This window comes from Salvelinus sp. IW2-2015, linkage group LG18 (genome assembly GCF_002910315.2).
Source record: "Salvelinus sp. IW2-2015 linkage group LG18, ASM291031v2, whole genome shotgun sequence".
Classification (NCBI taxonomy): domain Eukaryota; kingdom Metazoa; phylum Chordata; class Actinopteri; order Salmoniformes; family Salmonidae; genus Salvelinus; species Salvelinus sp. IW2-2015.
In genome coordinates this window covers 10,833,578-10,860,431 of record NC_036858.1, presented here as the reverse complement: position 1 = coordinate 10,860,431, position 26,854 = coordinate 10,833,578, and the positions used below count along the sequence as shown (strand labels likewise).

The 26,854-nt window shown below is 44.6% G+C and overlaps 1 protein-coding gene across 3 annotated transcripts in view; it reads right to left on the bottom strand.

Moving 5' to 3' along the window:
• LOC111977504 (rho GTPase-activating protein 44) overlaps window positions 1–26,854 on the bottom strand; it is a 69,009-nt gene that overhangs the window by 16,337 nt on the left and 25,818 nt on the right. For all 3 annotated transcript variants that reach the window (XM_024006940.2, XM_024006943.2, XM_024006941.2), the window contains exons 2-6: window positions 4,092–4,131; window positions 1,504–1,623; window positions 1,315–1,391; window positions 902–1,013; window positions 575–651 (exon numbers count right to left, since the gene is read on the bottom strand). In XM_024006940.2, coding sequence (XP_023862708.1) covers window positions 575–651; window positions 902–1,013; window positions 1,315–1,391; window positions 1,504–1,623; window positions 4,092–4,131 — 426 coding nt within the window. The remainder of the gene's footprint in view (window positions 1–574; window positions 652–901; window positions 1,014–1,314; window positions 1,392–1,503; window positions 1,624–4,091; window positions 4,132–26,854) is intronic.

The following is a 26,854-nucleotide window of genomic DNA, read 5'->3' as shown; positions in this document are numbered from 1 at the left end:
AGGGAGAACCGGGGGGGGGGGGTTACACATCCTATGCAAACATATAGACACCCGCTGCGTCCCAAAACTTGTTGACTTCTGTGTCTGTCCATTCGTCCACCTGTCTCTGTCTGTCTTTCTGTCTGTCTGTCTGTCTGTCTGTCTGTCTGTCTGTCTGTCTGTCTGTCTGTCTGTCTGTCTGTCTGTCTGTCTGTCTGTCTGTCTGTCTGTCTNGTCTGTCTGTCTGTCTGTCTGTCTGTCTGTCTGTCTGTCTGTCTGTCTGTCTGTCTGTCTGTCTGTCTGTCTGTCTGTCTGTCTGTCTGTCTGCCTGCCTGCCTTCCTCTCGCTCACTCTCTATCCTCCCCACTTGTCCATGGTAGGGGTGGAGAATGTAGCCATGCCTAGATCCTCACTGTACAGTACGGGCAATCCAACAATGACATTCACGTGAAACGCTGTAACGAGATCCCTTCACAGGGGGTTGAGTTTCTTCCTGTCTGGACACACAGCAAAATCACGCACCATTTTCACACACACAGAGACACCTTGAAACGCACACAGACAGACTCAGGCAGTGTCAGTGAGCAGCTCTTACCTTGTGCGTGCCGAATCCATGTCCAGAACCAGTTTTGCTAATTGTTTCCTTTGTTTCTGGATGTTGGGGATTTCCACCTGAGGGAAATCACATCACAATAAAACAAATACTCTTTACTCTGGTTTGTTCTGTAGTGTGAGAGATTGAACGGAGACAGACACTGCAATGTCAGAGGCGCTTTACTTGCCTGTTAAACTGATCATCATTTTATCAATTACAATAATTCTGTTCTCCAGCTTGTGCAATAGCTTTGTAGGTGTGGTAAATTTGAGGTGGTGTACTCTCTCTGACTGTGGTAAAGATCATGGTTGCTCTGGTCTACTGTACCTCGGCTAGTTCGTACAGGGGTTCCACCACGTCTCTGTCAATGGTGAACTCAAACAGGATGAGCTCTTGAGCCATCTTCTCCTGTGTCTCGCCACACAGTTTTAGCATCTTCCTGCAACCGGCCAATGAGAGGCCAGAGAAAGCGGCGCATAGCCAATCAGAACTCAAACCAGAACAAGCCCTTGTGTCACTTCAAATCATTACCGTATGTGCTATCACAATAATGCATAAAAAGTGTCATATGCTATTGAAATGAGCTGATGGCTGATCGTTTACTCTGCTGTTGATCATGGATCATCCCTCTTTAATACATCCTGTGACAGATGTGGCAGATGATCAATCGGTAATTAAGGAGATTACTGTGTGTGTGCGTGAATTACTGTTTGTGTGTGAGTGTGCATGCGTGTCCTCACCCCAATAGTGAGTCGTCGCCCAACACTGCAGCTCCCTCCACCAGGCATTGCGCCAGCGTTGTAAGGGGCAGCTTTTTCTACACAGGAAATTGAACAGGATAACATGTAACACTCCCCTGGAAATGTATAATCTCAATGTCAGCATTACAAGAAGGAACAGGGAAAATACAGGCAGACAGGCAGACTCACCGAGGGCGATCTGACAGACCTTTTCTCCACATCCACCCCCTGTTGGCCCTGCAGACAGGCAGTCAGCTTCTTGTGGGTGCTGTGGGACACCTGCTTAACCAGCTCCAGCCGCTTCTCCACCTGATGGACAGACCGAAGGACAGGGCTCACTGATTTGGGTATCTCTCTTCATACACACGGACACCCAAACACACACACACACACACACACACACACACACACACACACACACACACACAGAGATAATCTGAATGCAATAAGTGCATCCTGTAAATTTTCTCTTTAATAGTTAAGTGTTCCCTACACTCATCAGAAACCAATCCAGTGGAACCGATGTCGTCTCCATTGACGATTTCATTAATCTAAAGGTATTACACAGATATAGGATCTTAATTTGAGACAGTTTGCTACAGCAAGAGAATAATCCTGCAGCAACAGGAAACGTGAATTATAATGTGGATGATAATTAATGTACTGGATGATGTGGATGATGTGGATGATAATTAATTAAAGAGTTTATATATTTTTCGTAGGGGAACATCAAGTCTGAAATTTCAAAGTGGAAATCACAAACTTTTTAAACCTCAAATACACTACACATTTAAAATGTAAAATCCTGCAACAGGGTGATCAAATTAAGACCCTACATCTGTAGCCTGTAGTCTGGCTCTCTCAGTAAATCAGAGGGGAGGTTCAGCCTTTGTCTCTAATTAAAGAGGTTCCATTTTGGAGCTGATTAACTTTGCCTTCGGTAATTCGACACCCATTTCACACAAAACATACTCTGTTTTAGGGTTAGAGTTTCACATTCAGAAAAGAGGTATGTACAGTTCATCCGGAAAGTATTCGGACCCCTTCCCCTTTCCCACATTTTGTTACATTACAGCCTTATTCTAAAATGGATTAAAATAATTTGTTTCCTCATCAATCTACACACAATACCCCATAACGATAAAGTGAAAACATGTTTTTAAATATTTAAGAAAAAAACATATTTACATAAGTATTGAGACCATTTGCTATGAGACTGGAAATTGAGCTCAGGTGCATCCTGTTTCCATTGATCACCCTTGATATGTTTCTACAACTTGATTGGGGTCCACCTGTGGTAAATTAAATTGATTGGACATGATTTGGAAAGCCACACAGCTGTCTATATAAGGTCCCATAGCTGACAGTGCATGTCAGAGCAAAAAAAATCTTAGAGCTCCGAGACAGGATTGTGTCGAGGCACAGATCTGGAGAAGGGTACCAAAACATTTCTGCAGCATTGAAGGTCCCCAAAGAACACAGTGGCCTCCATCATTGTTAAATGGAAGAAGTTTGGAACCACCAAGACTTCCTAGAGCTGGCCGCCCGGCCAAACTGAGTAATTGGGGGAGAAGGGCCTTGGTCAGGGAGGTGACCAAGAACACGATGGTCACACTGACAGAGCTCCAGTATTCCTCTGTGGAGATGGGAGAATATTCCAGAAGGACAACCATTTCTGCAGCACTCCACCAATCAGGCCTTTATGGTAGAGCGGCCAGACAGAAGACACTCCTCAGTAAAAGGCACATGACAGCCCGCTTGGAGTTTGCCAAAAGGCGCCTAAAGGACTCTCAGACCATAAGAAACAAGATTATCTGGTCTGATGAAACCAAGATTGAACTCTTTGGCCTGAATGCCAAGCGTCACGTCTGGAGTAAAACCTGGCACCATCTCTACGGTGAAGCATGGTGGTGGCAGCATCATGCTGTGGGGATGTTTTTCAGCGGCAGGAACTGGGAGACTAGTCAGGATCGAGGGAAAGATAAACGGAGTAAAGTACAGAGAGATCCTTGATGAAAACCTGCTCCAGAGCGCTCAGAACCTCAGACTGGGGGCGAAGGTTCACCTTCCAACAGGACAACGACCCTAAGCACACAGCCAAGACAACGCAGGAGTGGCTTCGGGACAAGTTTTTGAATGTCCTTGAGTGGCCCAGCCAGAGCCCGGACTTGAACCCGATTGAACATCTCTGGAGAGACCTGAAAATAGCTGAGCAGTGACGCTCCCCATCCAACCTGACAGAGCTTGAGAGGATCTGCAGAGAAGAATTGAAGAAACTCCCCAAATACAGGTGTGCCAAGCTTTTAGTGTCATACCCAAGAAGACTCAAGGTTGTAATCACTGCCAAAGGTGCTTCAACATAGTACTGAGTAAAGGATCTGAATACTTATGTAAATGTAATATTTCCGCTTTTTAATACATTTGCAAAACTTTCTAAAAACCTGTTTTTGCTTTGTCATTGTGGGGTATTGTGTGTAGATTGATGAGTAAAAAATTTATTTACCCGATTTTAGAATAAGGCTGCAATGTAACAACATGTGGAAAAAGTCAAGGGGTCTGAAGACTTTCCGAAAGCACTGTATATATACTTGCAGTTCACAGACACATAACAAACAGGCATATTCTGTAGGCCTATATTAAGCCTTTATAAGCACACACACACACACANCACACACACACACACACACACACACACACACACACACACACACACACACACACACACACACACACACACACACAAATACACACTAACAAAACTTCCTTTTGACTCTTACCTGTAGCAGGTCTTCACTTAATACTTCCGTTTTTTCAGCTCTGCAATGAAGAAGAAGAGAAAGGCGATTAGGGTGGAGTGGGGAATTAAGGGATGCATTATCTAACAAGTTACCGTGGGAATGGGAAATGTATGCACATACTGCTGAATCAACGTTATTACATCACAGAGTGCATTTTCATGCGGATGACTCATTTCCCCGATGATGCCTTGGGCTAACCATGTAAAAGGAATGTTTACTTTACTGTTCTCAGAGTGCTGAGAGAGAGAGAGAGAGAAAAAACAGAATGTTCTTCTGGGTAACAACTACTTGGCTGCCTTATAAACCAAACAAGGCCCAGCTCTTTTTGGGACACTTATGGTGTGTAGCGAATAGAAATCTGACAATTTATGTCACCCACTCCCTCATCACTCAACGTCACAGAATATTGCTCAATACTGTACAACAAACATTGGTTTTCTGTAACTTTTTTTTAGCTACGTTGTCATTTTGTCAGTTACTTTTGGATAATGGAGAAAGATTCTGCTTTAGATCATCACTAAGGTGAACCAACGCAAGAACTCACTCAGGGTCATAACCGAATTCTCCAGAAAATACGGGGAAAACGCTGCATCACCATCATCTGTGAGTCACATAAGTAGGAACACATGGGTTTCTCATGGGTTTCTTTCCATTATGCTTTGAAACAGTGTTTACTGTGGGTCATAAATCATTACTACTTCTCCGTGTTCTGTTTCTTCATCTTCCCTTCTAAAAAGCATTGCAGGAGGCCTTGGAGAACTGCTGAGTCATTTGGCTGTCTCTATTGTGGGATATTTCTGCCTGGTCTCATCTATGCTTGTCGGTGCCATGGCAAAAAGATGAGGATTTGCTAGGGGACCCGTGTGTGTCCTGATGGAGCATGGGGGGTTGGGGTGGGTTTGATCTGGTAGGGGATCCGTGTGTGTTCTGTTGGAACATGGGGGGTTGGGGTGGGTTTGATCTGGTAGGGGATCCGTGTGTGTTCTGTTGGAACCTGGAGGGTTGGGGTGGGTTTGATCTGGTAGGGGATCCGTGTGNTGGGGTGGGTTTGATCTGGTAGGGGATCCGTGTGTGTTCTGTTGGAACCTGGAGGGTTGGGGTGGGTTTGATCTGGTAGGGGATCCGTGTGTGTTTGCCCTCTACTTGTTCTGTCTGTATTATCTGTATAATTTAAAAAAAAGGCAAATTAAAAAACTTTTGAGAAATAAAAAAAATGACATGTTTGTACACCCATACTCACTCACTCACTCACTCACTCACTCACTCACTCACTCACTCACTCACTCACTCACTCACTCACTCACTCAAGGAAACAAACAAAACTGTGCTTAAGGGAAGGTGTGGACAAGGCACTTCCATTGCCTGAGATTACCCTTTCTGTCTACACATAAGCACCTGCAGCGGGTCAGAGGAGGCTGGTGGGAGGAGATATAGGAGGACAGGCTCATCAATGGAACAGTACCAAACACATCAAACATATGGAAACCACACATTTGACGTTTAATTTATGCCATTCCAGCCATTACAACAAACCTGTCCTCCTATAGCTCCTACCACCAGCCCCCTCTGCGGGACAGACAGGTAGTAGGACAGGTCAGCTCATTTCTAGGAAATGAGAGCCACTTGAGTCCATCTAGTTTGGATCTTTACCACTGCTTACTCCTGTCCACAACAGTGTAGCAGCAGAGTCCTACTGGAACATGAAAGTAAACACTCGTAACATGGCAGTTAGGGTGAAGTGCACTAAGTGTCATGTGCTCACACCTATTCCCTCACTTCCACCCCCTCTCACACCTCCTCTATCTCGCTCTCTCTATCCGTGTCCTGACAGGAATAGAACCGAATAGGAGAGAACAGGCAGAGAGAGAAAGAGCCCTGTATGTCTGCGGACGGAGCAGTTGCAACTCATAATAAGGGTAATGCCAAGCATAGATCTAGAGCTGATGGATGGGACAACTGCTCAGACTCCTAGCCAGTACCCAGCTCGTTTTGCTCACCTAAGGCAGCGGTTCTATATCTCAGGCCGTTTCTATTCTCGGCTCGCGAGGCCCAGTTGTCATGTTTTGTCATTGATCATCATGTCTTGTCCCTGTGCTTCCCTCTGCTGGTCTTATTAGGTTCTTTCCCTCTTTCTATCCCTCTCTCTCCCCCTCCCTCTCTCCCTCTCTCGCTCTCTCTCTCTATCGTTCCGTTCCTGCTCCCAGCTGTTTCTCATTCTCCTAACGACCTCATTTACTCTTTCACACCTGTCCCCTATTTTGCCCTCTGATTAGAGTCCCTATTTCTCCCGTACTGTTTTCCGCTTCTGTCCTTGTCGGATTCTTGTTTGATGTTTGCTGTTCTGTGTCCTTGTCGTCCGCCCTGTCGTGTTTTTGCCTTCTCAGATGCTGCGTGTGAGCAGGTGTCTATGTCAGCTACGGCCTGTGCCTTCCTGAAGCGACCTGCAGTCTGTGGTCGCGTCTCCAGTCGTTCTCTCTACTGACGAGAGGATTTCAGTTTCCTGTTTGAATTAACCTAGGATAATATCCAGGAGTATCATTGTTTGTTAAGACTGAATAAAGACTCTGTTTCTATTAAGTCGCTTTTGGGTCCTCATTCACCAGCATAAACACAGTGTATTGATCTAGGTGATGAATAACAGGAGTGGCTGGAGTGGAGACTTTATTTTTCCATCTTCAGCAGCCTCTCTGTGCTGAGAGTAGCAAGTGTGTGGTTCCCATGTCTTCTGCTGTGGCTACTGCAGTACACACTTCAGCACTTTAGCTGTGCATTAGTGGGGGCGGTGTGTAGGGGTGGGGTGAGTTTGTAAATGTGTGTGCATGTGAATGTGTGTGTGTGTGAAGAGTACATTACAGTACAGTGTTAACAGTATTACATGTATTCTCCATTTGTAAACAATCATATCGATAATTTGTGTACTTCTTCCTGGATGTAAACCTGAAGGCATAACAGTTACCAAATGTATATCGGCTGTGGCGGGGTCCCTCTATTCTTGGATTCAAATCCGAGCCATTAGCAGGACTGGAGGAACTGTGAATGGAGATTTACTCCAGCATTTGAATTCTCCGTGAGGCAATGACTCACTCATACAAACACAGGCGTGGTTTAATGAGCGGATTACGAATCAGTGAATTCTTTCGACAGGGAACATGGAACACTCTCTCGCTCTCTTCTCTCTCTCTGTCTCTCGCACGTGCGCACACACACACACACACACAGCACACACACACACACACACACACACACACACACACCACCACACACACCACACACACACACACACCACACACACACACACACACCACACACACAACACACACACACAACACATCTGAAAGTAATTTCCCAGGCCGGGTCTGAGGCTGGTCTGACCGTCTGCCTGATCGACTGTGTGATCGATCACAGCTACGATGAGAGAACACCTGCTACATCCTCCAGAGACAGGCCAGACACACGGACACACACCCATTTCTGGACTAGAGAGGGGCTGGACTAGAGAAATGCCATGAAGCAGCAGATGTCAACCACACTCTCTCACAAATTAGAAATGACAACAGAGCGAGTATGGCCTATGATACATTTTACATGCCTTGAACGTATAAAGAAATGTTGGTTGTTTGAACTGTTATGCCCTCAATAACCACCAGGAGGCATGGTTTCATGACATGTCACACCAGTCCCTACAGTAGGCATATGACTTGGAGTTCATGACCCCCTCCTCATCCAATTAACTAGTAGGCTACATGAAGTAAAGTATGCGTATCAAAGGAATGAAGCAAACGCCTATGAAGTTCTTTCATCCCATATTACCACACCCTGCACAGAGGATGTACAGTTGCGGCCAAATATATTGGCACCCTTGCACTTTTCTTAAATAGTTCCCTATTTCTTTTAAAATAAGTTGAAATAAAAAAAACATTTGGGTCACCACACCTTGCAATTGGATTTTCAACATTAGAGAACAAATGTCATTATTGTGAACTTAAGTTTAAAAATAATTCTTTAGAAAATAAAGACAAATGGCATGGACAAAATTATTGGCGCCTCGGAGCTAGTACTTGGTTGCACAGCCTTTGGCCAAGATAAACGCCATCAATGGGTTTACTGCACCTTTCTACTAGCAATTTGCCCCACTAATTCTTCAATGTTTAAGAGATTCAACTGCTGTTTTCAGCTCTCGCCATCGGTTATGGATGGGATTCAGATCTGGACTCTTTGCTAACCACTCCAGAACAGTCCAGCCTTTCTTCTTGAAACATTCCAGGCTTCTTTTGATGTGTGTTTGGGTTGTTGTCCTGCTGGAAGTCCCACAACTTTCAACAGAGACAGGGTTGAACATTGCACTCCAAAACACTTTGATAATCTTCTGATTTCATGATGTCTTGCACACATTCAAGGCCCCCAGTACCAGAGACAGCATAGCAACCCCACAGCATTATCGAACATCCCCATGTTTGATTGCAGGAGGGGATGTTCTTTTCTTTAAATGGTTCATTTGGTCTTTGGTAAACATAGGAAGACCCCACTGCTGAAGGACACACAACAAAGCCTGATTGAACTTCTAAAAATAAAACTAAACAAGTCTAAATCCCGGGGCAAATTTTATGTAGACCAATGAAACGAAATGAGAGCTCTTTGGCAAAACAGATCAGCGCTGTGTTTCTGATGACCAAATGAAGAATTGAATGAAAAGAACACCCTCCCTACAATCAAAGATGGGGGGAGATTTGATAATACTCTGGGGTTGATTTGCTGTCTCTGGTACTGAATGTGTGCAAGGCATCATGAAATCAGCAGATATTGTTTTGAAGTCCAATGTTCAACCCAGTGTCCAGAAACTGGCTCTCCATTGAAGGTTGTTGGTCTTCCAGCAGGACAACAATCCCAAACACACATCAAAAAGCCCTCAAGAATGGTTCAAGAAGAGATGCTGGACTGTTCTGGAGTGGCCAGATCTGAAAAACATCCAAAACCAAAGGCGAGATCAGAAAACAGCAGTTGGTGGAGGGTATCCCAACAACATTGATTAATTTAGAGCAGTTAGCTGCTTAAAGGTGGGCCAAATTGCCAGTAGAAAGGTGCAACAAGCTCATTGTTACAAGAAGAGTTTGTCTGCAGTTATCTTGGCTGTTCAACCAAGTACTAGCTCAGGGGTGGCAATACTTTTGTCCATGCCAGTTGTCTTTATTTTCTAAGTAAAATTGTAAACCTAAGTTCACAAAAATGAAATTGGTTTGCTACTGCTGACAATCCAATTACAAGGTGTGGTGACCAGAAATCTTTACTTTCGGTCTACAAGGAAACGACTGCATATGAGAAATAAGGAGTTGAGTTATCCCGACACACACGCCTCTCTCTCAGGCTCTGCATCATCCGCTGTGTGATGTGAGGTTAAGCTTTTGTTACAGTGAATGCCTGATGAGGCTCTCTGCCAGTCAGAAGCCATTTCCCATCTAATGTTTCTAACAGACAGATCATGCAACACACACGAAGACTCACAGAGAAAATAAAACAAGGCTAACATTTCCTTCTGTAGGCCAAACACTACTTGAAATGTGTTAAGAAAATAGACATAACTCTAGCTAGCCTGCAGTACATGCACACACTCACACAGCACAGAGGGATAGAGAGGCTGAGAAATGCAACACCGCCTCCTCAGAGCAGCAGATCCCACATGGCAGCTGCTGTGCTATCATCTGAGCTCTAGTTCTCTCTGTAGACATGTTTTTAATTCCCCAGCACATATTTAGCCAGCCAGCCAACACACACGACACAGCCATACCAGAAAATCAGACAGCACACACACACACACAACACACGAGACCAGAGCAAGGAGTGCAGGACAGCGGAGCACGAGACACAGCACACACACACACACAACACACACACACACACACACACAACAACAACACACACACAACAACACACACAACACCACACAACGACATACCACACCACACACACACCATATAGGGTAGATTACATATGGAAGTAGCCAGTAACTTAGGCTAATAGAACTATTTCATTTGTAAGAATATCAGGACTGTATACTTAGAGTTCATCAACAAGAAAAAGAGAGTCAGCCTTGTCTTGGCCATATAACCTTATGTACTGGTCCTTTTCTCTGCATACTGCACAGTTACAGTGCTGCCTCAGGACGTCCAGTCAGTAGATCTGCATACTGCACAGTTACAGTGCGTGCCTAAGGGCGTCAGTCAGTAGATCTGCATACTGCACAGTTACAGTGCTGCGCTCAGGACGGTCAGTCAGTTAGATCTGCATACTGCACAGTTACATGCTGCCTAAGGGCGTCAGTCAGTTAGATCTGCATACTGCACAGTACAGTGCTGCCTCAGGGCGTCAGTCAGCTAGATTTGCATACTGCACAGTTACAGTGCTGCCTCAGGGCGTCAGTCAGTTAGATCTGCATACTGCACAGTTACAGTGCTGCCTCAGGGCGTCAGTCAGCTAGATTTGCATACTGCACAGTTACAGTGCTGCCTCAGGGCGTCAGTCAGTTAGATCTGCATATCTGCACAGTTACAGTGCTGCCTAAGGGCGTCAGTCAGTTAGATCTGCATACCTCACAGTTACAGTGCTGCCTCAGGGCGTCAGTCAGCTAGATTTGCATACTGCACAGTTACAGTGCTGCCTCAGGGCATCAGTCAGTTAGATCTGCATACTGCACAGTTACAGTGCTGCCCTCAGGCGTCAGTCAGCTAGATCTGCATACTGCCACAGTTACAGTGCTGCCTCAGGGCATCAGTCAGTTCGATCTGGCATACTGCACACTGTAGCAGTGCTGCCTCAGGGCATCAGTCAGCTAGATCTGCATACTGCACAGTTACAGCAGTCAGGAACTAGCAGCAAACAAATGAACACTGCAGCAGTTTCTGACGTCAGTGCTGGAATTCCCTATGGAAGAGAGAGAGAGAGAGAAAAGAGAAGAGAGAGAGAGAGAGAGAGAGAGAGAGAGAGAGAGAGAGAGAGAGAGAGAGAGAGAGAGAGAGAGAGAGGAGCACCCTAATCAACTCCTGGCATGGGTCCCTGTCCCTCCTCCATTCCTCGTCTAGGCTGTGGACCAGCCAATTTAAACGTCCCTTCACACACACACACACCACACACACACACACACACACACACACACACACACACAACAAACAACACAACACACACACACACACACACACACACACACAACACACACACACACACACCACACACACACACACACACACACCACACTTCAAATACCTTATTGAATCACCGACCAAATTTACATTAAAAACAGATCCAAACATTTCAAAGGTCCCTGTATGCATGGTACTTCAGGGTACATAAAGCAGCTCCTTCTCCAAACAGTTAGGCTGCCCATGACAGCTGAAACAGAGCAGTACCTACACAACTGCTTTGCCCTAGTTTTTGTCAGGCCCGCAATCTGGAGGCCAGGCACTGCAAGCCTGTGTACGTGGCCGAGACTGCCAAATATCAGCACTACCAGCCTGCACCTCCACCCCAGGCTGTCCAATAGTGCCACGAGGGGCTGGTATTTAAGAAGCTTGTCGGCAAAGGCCTGCTCCATGTAGCCGTCAAATGAGCAGCCCACTTCCAAAATGATCACCTCCCCCTGGCCTGCCCCCAAAACAACAACATCTGGCGTATTTGGCACATAGGAAAACACATCATCAACATCAAACCAGCTTCCTCTTACACAACAATGTTTATGGATGTGTGCTGTTGGTGAGACGACCCGTCTCACCTCGCTGGCTGTCACTTTAACAAGGCGGTCATGTCTAGCAATGTACACATCCTTGTATGAACAGCAACCATTCACAACATGGGCAACAGACTCCATTACATTTGACCCATGTAGAATACAAAATGGGTCATGGTTTGCAGGCTACCAGAGTGCTCGGTTATATTTTGTTGGTGGAACCTTGCCAATGGCAGAATTCTGGTACATGGAATGGGAGACAGAGTGGTCAGCACAGTCCAGAGCAATGCGTTTCCCCTGCAGACTCAGTTTTCAGCTGCATCCGTCTGATACCAAGGAGTGTTGTCCTCGATGAAGGATGAGATGTTCCAACATGGATGACAGAAGCCTCCACAACAACATAGGGGTCTGCCACTACTGCATCAGAGGCAGTCACTGGCTCAGTTTGCATATCAGTCCGTGTCCATTTGAGCTCCACTTCAGTGCAGTTGCACAGGCCGTTGAGGTCCGGCCAGTCTGACCAGACTCCAAAGCCCGCAGCACGCCACAATTTTCCATTGGCCTTCCTGGCCCAGGAAGTTGTCCTCAGTGTCCGTGGCCAGTGGGGCCTTCCTCCTCCGTAGGTCCAGAATGAGGGAGCCTCTGGCTAACTCCTTAACTGTCACATCGTCACTGTTGAGCATGTTCAACAGGTGAATCAGTCTGGGAGCAGTGTAAATCCACACAACATTCGGGACACCCAAACCGCCCTCTCTTTGGCTCAGGGAGATAACGTCACGTGTGGTGCGGTGCGTTGAAGCATAGCCACTTTCTCACCACCTGCACAGTTTTGTTATTCATCTCCCCCAGAACCTTCTGTGGGATATGCACATTTGCAAGCAGATGTTGAATCTTTGCTAGGGCCACCTCTCTCACAGCCTCTAGCTTCATAACCATAGGTAGAGGGGACATGTCAATCATTTCAAGCCTGGTTGAATACTCATGGACAAGCTCCTCAACTTGTTTCCCCCCCAGTCGCCAGCAACATTAAACTTATGTTACATTAGCAACAAACACACACACACACACACACACACACACACACACCACCACACACACAACACACACAACACACACACACACACACACACACACACACACACACCACACACACACACACACACACACACACACACACACACACACACACACACACGCATACACAATGTCTACTCTCACCAAGGATTCATTAATCTGCCTTGTACTTCAACTCAATCAGCACCTCCATCCAGACATATACCTGGACACAACATGGACACAATCAAGGACCAAGGACTGTCCAATCATTGGCTACTGTGGCTAAAGACTAATGATCCTAATGATGCTGTAAGTTAGCCGTTTGTGCAGTGGATCCCTATGGGAGGATGCTAAAAGCTAAATAGCATCTCTTAGTTAACTAACTAAAGCTTGCTAGCGTGATGTTGGGATCCGCGGGGGGATCAAGCCTGGTTGTCTGTATTGCTATAATCTCTATAAGCAGATAAGCACTATGGTGGGATTTACAGTACCGTGTGTGTGTGTAGGATACGGTGTATGGGATGGGATGGGAGGTAGGGCTCAAGTTCCCATAATTCCATTTCCCTATGTGGTCCCTGTTTAGCCAGGCGCTCCTCTAACCCAATGGCTAATGGACAGAGCAAAAAATTGACAACTCAGGCTGCCACATCACAATATCAAATTTAGAGACAGTTTCCAACAATTTACTGGACAAATGTATGCAGTGATCCTCAAACGAAAATGAAAATCTAAATAGTAGGATATTATTGGCACTCTCCAAAAACAACCTTTTTTCTCTGGATTCATGGAGGCATTGCATGGTCTGATGTCACAAGCCACATGTTTCATGACATCGTGGCACGACTTAACCAATAACAGCCATGTTTGAGAAGAGTCACGTTGGAACAAATAAAAAGGCTCTTCATCACACCATTCAATTACACACTGGGTTTTCCCCCACCTGCGTGATACAGGCACACAGTACACCAATCAATAAAGCAGTAATCATGTCATGCGTGCTCCCTGTGGCTTGAACAAACAGCAGGAAATGACTAAGGAGTGTTATTAGAGACAGACAGTCGTGCATTTGTTCATGCCTCACACACTGGTAAATGTAACTGTAAATGTTACCATGCTGTAGATTTCTAGCCTGGGTACCAGTCTGTTTAGCTAACATGGAATGTTAGCGAAACTGGTACCCAAGCTAGTAGATTTCTATTTCCCCTTGTAACTCTGTTCCTTACATTTAAGTACAGTCTATTGAGGAGGGTCATTGGTTTAAGGACACAAGAGTGCACCAAGAGAATTCTTCCAAGTGAATTTAGGTTACACAGCATACTTCACTCTGCAGCATCGGAGGTGGGATGTGGGCAGGGTTGCAAGGTCTAGATAAAATGTCCAGGCCAATGACCACTCAAAATCCGCCCAACAAGGCCTTAAAACTAGCCACATTTTTGGGGGGTGCAGCAAGACAGGAATTGCCAAATGTATCCAATGGGTGTCTCTATATTAGCTAGCTAGTGCTGCTCAATTGTGAAAACTTTTACAGATGCACAATTGAGAGTATCCTGTCGGGCTGTAACACCGCTTGGTACGGCAACTGCACCGCACGCAACCGCATCACCGGGGGCAAACTACCTGCCCTCCAGGACACCTAGAGCACCCGATGTCACAGGAAGGCTAAAAAGATCATCAAGGACATAAACCACCCGAGCCACTGCCTGTTCACACCGCTACCATCCAGAAGGCGAGGTCAGTACAGGTGCATCAAAGCTGAGACAGAGAGACTGAAAAACAGCTTCTATCTCAAGTCCATCAGACTGTTAAATAGCCATCACTAGCACATAGAGGCTGCTGTTTATATACATAGACTTGAAATCACTGGCCACTTTAATAAATGGAACACTAGTCACTTTAATAATGTTTACATATCTTGCATTACTCATCTCATATGTATATACTGTATTCTATACTATTCTACTGTATCTTAATCTATGCCGCTCTGACATTGTTCGTCCATATATTTATATATTCTTAATTACATTCCTTTACTTAGATTTGTGTGTATTGGGTATATGTTGTGAAATTGTTATATATTACTTGTCGGAGCTAGAAACACAAGTATTTCGCTACATCCGCAATAATATCTGCTAAACACGTGTATGTGACCAATACAACTTGATTTGATTGTTATCACATCACTTTTCATGCCATGGCGGCCGCAGTGCAATTTAGAAGTAGCCCAAAAACCCACAACCCGCGACCAATACATTTTCACACGCGATATAGTTTTCAAAGTAGCACAATTTGCGGAAAAAAAGCAGACATGGCAACCCTGGATGTGGTGGATGGGTTGCCATGGTAACAACCGTTCCACAGCGGGGTCGGGGAAAGTGGCAATGTCGTCTGATGATGCATGCAGCTTTAGAGTAAACAGGAGTGATTTCACTAATGGGGGAACACGGTGGTGAGAGAGCTAGATGGAGGCCAAGCTTCCATTTGTCACCAACTACTGAGCTGAGATCTGTCACACACATACACACATGGATACAGAACAAACACCTCTTCAGTGCTTTCAAGGTCATGTGGTGCAATGTGTGTGTGTGAGAGGGAGGAATACAAAAATCTTCATTGAGTCTTCAAACCTGTACAGGGTGTTTTTGAATCCTAAGATTGGGATAAATGTATGTAAACTCAGCAAAAAAAGAAACGTCCCTTTTTCACGACGCTGTCTTTCAAAGATAATTCGTCAAATTCAAATAACTTCACAGATCTTCATTGTAAAGGGTTTAAACACTGTTTCCCATGCTTGTTCAATGGACCATAAACAATTAATGGACATGCACCTGTGGAACGGTCGTTAAGACACTAACAGCTTACAGACGGTAGGCAATTAAGGTCACAGTTATGAAAACGTAGGACACTAAAGAGGCCTTTCTACTGACTGAAAAACACCAAAAGACAGATGCCCAGGGTCCCTGCTCATCTGCGTGAGCGTGCCTTAGGCAGGCTGCAAGGAGGCACGAGGACTGCAGATGTGGCCAGGGCAATAAATTGCAATGTCCGTACTGTGAGACACCTCGCTACAGGGAGACAGGACGGACAGCTGATCGTCCTCGCTGCGGCAGACCACGTGTAACAACACTTGCACAGAATCGGTACATCCGAACATCACACCTGGGGGACAGGTATAGGATGGCAACAACAACTGCCCGAGTTGCACCAGGAACGCACAATCCCTCCATCAGTGCTCAGACTGTCCGCAATAGGCTGAGAGAGGTAGGACTGAGGGCTTGTAGGCCTGTTGTAAGGCAGGTCCTCACCAGACATCACCGGCAACAACGTCGCCTATGGGCACAAACCCACCATCGCTGGACCAGACAGGACTGGCAAAAAGTGCTTTTTAGTGACGAGTCGCGGTTTTGTCTCACCAGGGGTGATGGTCGGATTCGCGTTTATCGTCGAAGGAATGAGAGTTACACCGAGGCCTGTACTCTGGAGCGGGATCGATTTGGAGGTGGAGGATTCGTCACAGCATCATCGGACTGAGCTTGTTGTCATTGCAGGCAATCTCAACGCTGTGCGTTAAAGGGAAGACATCCTCCTCCCTCATGTGGTATCCTTCCTGCAGGTTCATCCTGACATGACCCTCCAGCATGACAATGCCACCAGCCATACTGCTCGTTCTGTGCGTGATTTCCTGCAAGACAGGAATGTCAGTGTTCTGCCAGGGCCAGCGAAGAGCCCGGATCTCAATCCCATTGAGCACGTCTGGGACCTGTTGGATCGGAGGGTGAGGGCTAGAGACATTCCCCCAAGAAATGTCCGGGAACTTGCAGGTGCCTTGGTGGAAGAGGGGGGTAACATCTCACAGCAAGAACTGGCAAATCTGGTGCAGTCCATGAGGAGATGCACTGCAGTACTTAATGCAGCTGGTGGCCACACCAGATACTGACTGTTACTTTTGATTTTGATCCCCCCCCTTTGTTCAGGGACACATTATTCCATTTCTGTTAGTCACATGTCTGTGGAACTTGTTCAATGTATTTCTCAGTTGTTGAATCTTGTTATGTTCATACAAATATTTACACATGTTAAGTTTGCTGAAAATAAATGCAGTTGACAGTGAGAGGACGTTTCTTTTTTTGCTGAGTTCATGTATGTATGTATGTATGTATGTATGTATGTATGTATGTATGTATGTATGTATGTATGTATGTATGTATGTATGTATGTATGTATGTATGTATGTGTGTGTGTGTGTGTGTGTGTGTGTGTGTGTGTGTGTGTGTGTGTGTGTGTGTGTGTTTGTGAAGACTTACATGCAGTGTGTTAGTGCAAATCTCAGAGCATGGTATTGGTATTCTTTATATGATTGGATAAATAAACATATACATAAACTGAGAGACTGAAAATCTTTAGTGTCCCCAAACTTGCTCCATAAGCATTGTAAACCAGAACCCCATTCTGATCAGTGGTTCATTCCAACAGTTATATCACACTAATATACTGTATCCTCCCCATGCTGGACAACACATGGTCCGGTGTGGGAATGACATCACAGCCAAATGCACATGCTGCATAGTAAACAGATAACTCAGTCTGAGGGACTCAAGATTAGAGACGCCAAACGTGTTCCAAAACCTTGAGAAACACAAGCGGCACTCATAGCCAAGCCAAAAGTAAAACCTCTTGTGTTAACGGAAAGATGAGTAACATCTGAAAAGGCTACTAACTTTCTCCACTCTCCACGGGGTTGCCATTTTACAAAAAGCACAAAAATCCATGTTTCTACTTAAAACAATGAATGTGGTTTACCTACAGTAAGTCACTATTATGGTCCAAACATTAGCAACACCAGACCGATGAGGAGACAGGGGCAACAATGGGTTCAGGAAGTAGCTGTGCTACGCTGCTCCAAGACGAGCGTCGCTGAAACATTCATGCTTCACACTCTTGTAGCATCAATATTTCAACAGGGATAAAACATAGCAGAGTCCCCCAGGAGTGTACCGGTGAGTATGTTTCGTACTGTGTAGGTGTTAGAGGGCAGAGTGTAACATGTGTGTGTGTGTGTGTGTGTGTGTGTGTGTGTGTGAGAGAGAGAGCGAGCGAGATCATCACAGCAGACTGTCTGTAACACACACACACACACACACACACACACACACACACACACACACACACACACACACACACACATTGCACCATGCAACATAGGCTTGCTGCCTTCTGTCTGCCCCTGTACTTACCACTTCTGCACTGCTTCACACGACCCTGCTGAACCCAGACACAGCTGACTCCTACTTACACAAGAGTTGCCTCAGGCCATCCTCAGACATCTGATACGGTGGGCCTTTATGTCGCTGTCTTCACACAGCGTCTAAACAACACTGATTGTCTGTACTTGACACCACTGGCATTGGATTAGCTAGGAAGGCAGCTACCATTGAGACTGAGAAAGTATTTTAGATAAGGGAAAGGGGGATACCTAGTCAGTTGTACAACTGAATGCATTCAACTGAAATGTGTCTTCCGCATTTAACCCAACCCCTCTGAATCAGAGAGGTGCGGGGGGGCTGCCATAATTGATATCCACGTCTTCGGCGCCCGGGGAACTTTGGGTTAACTGCCTTTCTCAGGGGCAGAACGACAGATTTTTACCTTGTCAGCTCGGGGATTCGATCCAGCAACCTTTCGGTTACTCTAACCACTAGGCTAGTATTATCAGTACAACAGTTTTATTTGTGAGGACAGGATTTGGGGATAAAATTAGCTAATTATACTGCTACAAAATAGTAGTTTAAAGAATCCTTTGAAGAAAATTCTGAAATACTACTAGAAAAATCCTGTGACCAGGCAACAGATTGGGCTATTAACTACAGTATGTCAATATGTTTACTAATCTGGGAATGCTTTCCCAGAGTAGTAAACATCTGGTCCTCGGACTGTTTTGCATCCAACAACACCAATGGTTTATCGGCCAGTTTGGACAGATTCTTTACTACTCAATTCTCACTCCCCAATCAGGCCTGACCCGGAGCCAACGATGGTGTTCTGGAGAGTCACATATTTGGCAAACAGACCTATGCTCTTTACTCTCTGTTTCTCTCTCACTCTCCTCCCCTCTATCCTACAACATGTCACTCTGTTTTTCTCTCCCGATCCATTTATCTCACATTCCCTCTCTTTTCTCTCCCTTCCTTAGCCTTTTCTTTCTCTCTCACCCCTATTTATGTCTCTCCCTCTTTCTCTCTCTCTATACTCCCCTGTTTCTTCAACTTTACCCCTGGTGTTGTGTTGTGTAGTGTTGTGTTGTGTAGTGTAGTGTTGTGTTGACGGAGAGAGCTCTGGCACCCGGTGTGGGGACAGTTATTTGGACTGGTCGTGGCTCAGACACTGCCAAGTTCTCATACTGAACAGTTAGAGACTGAGTAAAGTGAATGACTAATAGCCGTCCTGGGTGTGGAGAGGAGAAACGTGAGAGGAGATGAGCACCCTAAAAACCCTTTCCAAGTTCCAAGAGTTTCCTGCGGTGTAGACCGAGAATACGGAAACAAACGCATCTTCAAATCTCCATTCGGTACAGTGTACATAGTTCTGAAAGTGGATAGGTTAGAGCAAACAATTATGAGAACAGGCTTGAAATTAAGGAGGATTTCTCAGCTTTCTCAGCTGTTTCTAAGGGAGGGTTCTTATTTGATGTTCTCCTGAGAATGATAACGAGGGACCGAGAAATCTGTTGCAGGCCGCTGGAGGTGTGGGACACCGGTCACAGTACACTGACTATGTCTCAGAGGCCTGGTGTGGCCTTATCTAGTGCCAGTGGGGAGGGAGTGGCAGTCGTCAATGATGTCATGTCATCATTGCGTCATCAGCTGTATTCTCTCACAAAGTGATATCTTACTGACGTCACTCACAGAATTGCTTTACATTGCGTAGATATCGTCCTAAAATATATATATTTCTTAATTCCATTATTTCACTTTTACTTTTAGATTTGTGTATTGTTGTGTATTGTTAGATATTACTGCACTATTGTAGCTAAGAACACAAGCATTTCGCTACACCTGCAATAACATCTGCTCAATATGTGGATGTGACCAATACAATTTGATTGGGTTTGATTTGTCGTCTGATTTGTATGACATACTACTGACAGATTAGCAGTGACGCATTTGCAAGGCGCTCTGCTCCAGCAAGCTTCTGTAATCTGCCAGGCTGTTGGCTGTTGGCTGTCACTCACCTACCTGCAGCTCAGGTCAGACAGGTTGGTACTATAGCTGCAGGGGTAGTTCCCACACTACCAGGCTCTGTGGTTAGGGAGGAGTTAGTACATTGGGCTAGGATCCATAGGCTATAGACCAGCACTGAACTAAGACCATACTAGTCACTGTCTCCCAAGAAAACCTAACCTAGCCTAACTCCCCATACATGGGATACTTTACATTGCCTGGGAGAGAAAATATGTCTAGATTTCGCTATTGAGGCTTAAGTCAAATGTAAGTGATTTGCTTATTTTTGCATTTTATAAAAGTAAATAGAATATTCAAAATGGTATATGATACACTGTGGTTGGAGAAAACATGGGAAAGTTATGCTGCTTTAAAAGTTCATAAACTTGTTATCGCACTAAAGAAAAAGAGCGCATCTGAGAACAGTCACCCAGGACAAGTCCCTCCTCTTTCTCACTTTAATAACCTCTTAAAGCCCATCCAACCACTTCCAGACATTATGTCCCAATACAATCCCAGCAATAAGAGATATTAGGGATGTGTTTTACCAGAATAAAGTAGCGTAAGTTACCGCCGGATACAACTCTCATCTGTGCTATAGGTAGGCTACATGCTGATCAGGGCTTACATTACATTTAGTTAGTTAGTCAGCAATAATTTTGGTAGTTTTGCGTGAAACAATCACTATACAGTTGAAGTTGGAAGTTTACATACACTTAGTTTGGAGTCATTAAAAATCGTTTTTCAACCACTCCACAAATTTCTTGTTAACAAACTATAGTTTTGGCAAGTCGGTTAGGACTACGGTTAGGATCTACTTTGTGCATGACACAAGTAATTTTTCCAACAATTGTTTACAGACAGATTATTTCACTTATAATTCACTGTATCACAATTCCAGGGGGTCAGAAGTTTACATACACAAAGTTGACTGTGCCTTTAAACAGCTTGGAAAATTCCAGAAAATGATGTCATAGCTTTAGAAGCTTCTGATAGGCTAATTGACATAATTTGAGTCAATTGGAGGTGTACCTGTGGATGTATTTCAAGGCCTGCCTTCAAACTCAGTGCCTCCTTGCTTGACATCATGGGAAAATCAAAAGAAATCCGCCAAGTCCTCAGAAAAAAAATTGTAGACCTCCACAAGTCTGATTCATCCTTGGGAGCAATTTCCAAATGCCTGAAGGTACCACGTTCATCTCTACAAACAATAGTATGCAAGTATAAACACCATGGGACCACACAGCCGTCATACCGCTCAGGAAGGAGATGCGTTCTGTCTCCTAGATATGAACGTACTTTGGTGCGAAAAGTGCAAATCAATCCCAGAACAACAGCAAAGGACCTTGTGAAGATGCTGGAGGAAACAGGTACAAAAGTATCTATATCCACAGTAAAACGAGTCCTATATCGACATAACCTGAAAGGCCGCTCAGCAAGGAAGAAGCCACTGCTCCAAAACCGCCATAAAAAAGATAGACTACAGTCTGTAACTACACATGGGGACAAAGATCGTACTTTTTGGAGAAATGTCCTCTGGTCTGATGAAACAAAAATAAAACAGTTTGGCCATAATGACCATCGTGCTACCAAATTCTAATTGAGTGCATGTAAACTTCTGACCCACTGGGAATGTGATGAAAGAAATAAAAGCTGAAATAAATCATTCTCTCTACTATTATTCTGACATTTCACATTCTTAAAATAAAGTGGTGATCCTAACTGACCTAAGACAGGGAATTTGTACTAGGATTAAATGTCAGGAATTGTGAAAAACTGAGTTTAAATGTATTTGTCTAAGGTGTATGTAAACTTCCGATTTCAACTGTATATGGTAATTTTTAGACATACATGATTAAGTTAATAGTTTAATAATGAGGTCAGCAATCACTTTTACTACCTGTACTGCATGGGTCCAAGTAGGAGAAGAAGAGAAGCCCATTCAATTATGAGACAAAGTTGGGCTATTTATATATTCATAGTTTTAAGAGATAAATATTGATACATTACTAGCTCAAACACTTAATCTGCTAAAATGACAAGTTAATTAGTGGGTGTTGGTGATTTCAGATCAAAAGTGTGGGCGGGTGCCTACATACACCATAGACATATACATATTTCACACACACACAAACACGCACACACACCACACACACCACACAAACACACACAGAAGTCAGCTCTGACAGGCCCAGCTCATGCGCTCCATCAGCAGATTTGAATTGAGAATGGAAAATTAATGTGCTTATGTAACAAATGCTAGTGCATCGAATCGTATCGCATTGAACCGAATCGCATCGATCCGTACCTCTAATCAAACCGAGTCGCACCGAATCGTTTCAAACTAAAAAGTATTGTTCCTGCATCGTATCGGAGCCCATGCATCTAGATACATATCGAATCGTCTTGAAAGGGAAAGATACACATCCCTAAGAGTTATGATTGTCACCGTGGTAACAGAAAGACACAGTTTCCAATTCTGAAACACACGTACATGCACAAGTCTCCTCCAGTGGTCTATAAATCACAGAGTCACACCACAGGAAGAAGGAGGCTGGAGGCTGGAGAGTCTGTTCTGATCCCCAGACTGTTACTCAAACAAACAACACTTACAGCTCCCATTCCTGGAGAAATAGTGAATTCACTGCTCGTGAATGACAATCAAACATGTGAACATTATACTGCTTAAAAGATGATTATCTAATCAATAGTATTGTGAAACAGGTAGGGAGAGTGAGTTTGGCCGAGGGTGGAAATTGAACCGACAAGGTTCTGGGCGGGAGACCTGCACACTAACAACGGATCCAAGAAAGCTAGCTCCATTAGCAGAGTCGATATCCGTGGTTATAAACACAGGGTTGCTAAGTAAAGCCTAGGTAAAGGGAAACCAGGTCCTCCTCTGAATGATACAAGACTATACAGGGAGGTGGATGAGAAGGAAGCTGTAACCAACCACTCTAAACAGAGGATTACTCCCTCCATCAATATCACTCCTCCACAGGAGGGCTTTGTTTTCATCCACAGATGGAAGGATATAACCCCACTGTAATCCATATAGCCTTTTAAAAAAGCTGTCTGGTTCTCCCACACACACACACACACACACACACACAAACAGGCACGCGCAAACAAACTCAAACACACACAGACACATTCAAGCATGCACACATAAACACAAAGAATGCACAGAATTGCACACAAACACATACGCAAAGACACACACACACACGCACATATACAAGCCCTCATTATAATGTACTGTGATTAGCACGGTGTAAACACAAGTGAGCTCTGGCAAAGGAAGCTACAGTAGGCCTACCAGACAAAAATATGCTGGACACACACACACACACACACACACACACACAATGTGCATTAACAGATAGCTAGGAGGGCTGCACACATTATGTTCCGAATGTGGGATCAGATGGATAATGGTGTACAGCTGGCTATCCTGGGAGTTTATCTATCCTTACTCAGCAAGTTTGTGTGTGTGTGGGGGGGGGGGGAATTCAGAATTTTTTTCACTCAGTAATTGTTCTTTTTTTCAGATCAGCTCTGACAAAGATCTGATGTGAAAAGATTCCCAAAAGTCCCCACAGGGATAGTAAAACAAGGAAAATGTACCACGTCCCCATGAGGACAAAGGCTATTTTAAAATTAGGGGTTAGGTTTAGGGTTAGGATTACAATTAGGGTAAGGGTTTAGTGGTTAGGTTTAGGAGTTAGGTTTAGGTTTAGGTTCTAGGGTTTAGGGTTTGGGTTACAGGTCAATGTTAGCGGTAGGGTTAAGGTAGGGGTTAGTTTTAGGGTTAGGGAAAATAGGATTTTGAATGGAAATACATTTTCGGTCTCCATGAGGATAGAATAACAAAATATGTGTGTGTGTTTGTGTATGTGTGTGTGTGTGTATGTGTGTGTGTGTCTGTAGTCTATGCATGGCTACGGTCTTCCTATCAGACAGCTTGGATCCTCATTGAGGTGGGGGGAATACCTCAAGGAGGGACAACACAGCCGGCAGGGGCTGCGAGGTTCCGAGGAATGTGCACTCTGATTGTAAAACAGTAATAGAAAAAGCACTGGTTGGCGTGAGACACAGAGGATGTGTTTACTATGGGTCTCTGATGATGGATGTTCTATACAACATAACTTAGACAAATGAACACACATAGAACCAACCAGCGTCATGGTGGCAAGAAAGTAGCAACAACTTATTGTACTACTTTACTATAGGTGTTTCTGTTCACCAAGGCACTTTCAACAGGCAAAAAGTGACAACATCGTGACAAGAGGGAATGAAGCCCTCTGTTTAAAGGCCTCCAGAGAAACAGCCTGGAAAAACAGCCAGGCAAAACAGCCAGACAACATTGTTAGGAAGGGAATGCGGTCTAACATCCTATGATAACATAGCCGACACAGAGATAACATGGCCGCTGTAGTAAATGACAGACAAGACAACGACCACTAACACAGATAAGACACAAAACCGGATAAGACTTCTAAAATATGTGTGTTCAGCTTTCTTCCTACACTCTAAACAAGGCTGCTGAGCCAAAACACATGTGTAAGCTTACAAATTAGACTTAGAAATTAGAATTGTTTTTGTGTGCAGCCCTATAATATTGTGTGTGTAGCTTTACTTACACATCAGTTTACGTTACACTGTATTCATAGAGCAGATGCTCTTATCCAGAGCGACTTATAGGAGAATTTAGGGTTACGTGCCTTGCTCAAGGGCACATCGACAGCTTTTTCACCTAGTCGACTCGAAGATTCAAACCAGCGACTTTTCGGGCTACTGACTCAACGCTCTTAACAGCTAGGCTACCTGCCGGTGGACTGTTTCTCTCATATCACAGTCTGCAGGGACCAGCATCGCTGCTACTCCCCTGATACAGGTGTTGGTATAACACGCCACCCACATGGGCCACAAACAGCGCGCTGCTATCCCATAATCCCACATCTATATACAACACATACCTACATGACTCACACTGAGAAAACACACTGCCTCATGATGAATATACTTGAGCAGTAGACTGACACATACAAATCACAAGTGTTGTGAAATGTGCCATTATGTAAAAAGAACACTCACGTACACACACACACACACACTCTCTCCCTACCCACAAACACAGATACATTTTTCAGTCAAAAACCCACAACCCACAAATTTCTCCTTGCTGCTGCACAGCTCCAGACTGCAGCTGAAGAGAGAGAAGGTCCTCTGGGTTTATTTGTACCCGTTATATCGCGAGCATCGCAGACACACAAAGTTCGAATTAAAGCACAGCAGAACCAATAAAACAGTAGTCTTTGCTGCTCTGCTCTGGCTGCCTGCGAGGCCTCTCCCTCATTCCGACCCACATTCCATCCTATCACGCTGAAATATTCATCGTGTCACTAGTAATCATGATTCCTTTCTGCCTTCTCAATAGCATAGGAAAGCAGTGACTATTGTTGTGGTAGCGTCTGGAATGGCACCCTATTCCCTAAATATAGTTCCATAGGGTTCTAGTCAAACGTAGTGCACTTTATAGGGAATAGGATGCCATTTCGGACGCATGCTGTGTCCTTATTGGATCAGATCAAAGATCACACTGAATTCACGGTTATCTCATCATGTAATTGTTTTGTAAAAGATTACTCATGCATCTTATCTTGAGAAAGGTCGCAAACGTACCCGAAATATCAACAATAAACATGCTTAGGTAATCGTGTGTGCAGGAGTTTTTTACAATGACCCTCTTAGGCTGTGGTTAGATAGCCAGCCCAATACAGAAATGTTTTTCTCACTAATTGGTCTTTTTTTTCACATCAGCTCTGATGTGAAAATATCTAAGATCCCCAGAAGTCCCCACAAGGAGAGTAAAACAAGGACAATTCTCCCTCGTGGGGACATTTCCCACATCCCCATGAGGACAAAGGCTATTTTAAGCTTAGGGGTTATGTTGAGGATTACAACTAGAGTTAGGGTTAGAATTAGAAGACCAATTAGTGGGAAAAAACATCTGAATTAGGTTGCCTGTCTAAACGCAGCCTATGTGACTTAATAGATGTTGTTCCTTGTCATTCCCTCTCCCAGAGCACTATAATATACCATTTACAATCTGGAAATGTCAGCCAGCTCATCGAAGGAACAACAATAGCTTAATGTCGGGATTGATCTTCCCATGATTACACCTTGGGATATCATTCAGTGACATACACAACGAGCCAGTAGGAGGCTTGGGTAGAGCCGTGAGTGATTTCGTCGGTCTCGGCTTCAGGCCAAATGTATTCTACTAACGGTAATATACCTCATCTCCTCTACTGTTCTGGATGTGTGTTTTTTTTCCTTCTCAAAATGTCAGCGGTGACTTCATGCGCATACTAAGGCTCTCCGACTGGGCACCAGATGCTTGGGCTGAAAGGCAGTCCTCGGGCCCTTGAGCGAAGCCCAGCGAATCCCTATCCTCTAATTGGTCTTCAAACACACACATTCTCTACAGCTCTGGAAGGACATGAGAGAGACCGGGAGAGATGTGCTGGGAATACAGGATAGCTCACATGGCTAGGACATGGCTTTGCAATTCAGCAAAAATATAGCACTGATAGTGAGGATTGTTGTCACAGGGGTGTTTACAGTCCGAAGGTGAAGCCTTTGAAGGGTAACACGCCTTAGTAAGTCTGGTTCACCACATGCATTAGGAGGAGCACCTGCTAAGGAACATATGTTGCCTGATTCTCAACTGAAAATTAGGCAGGAAGCTACTG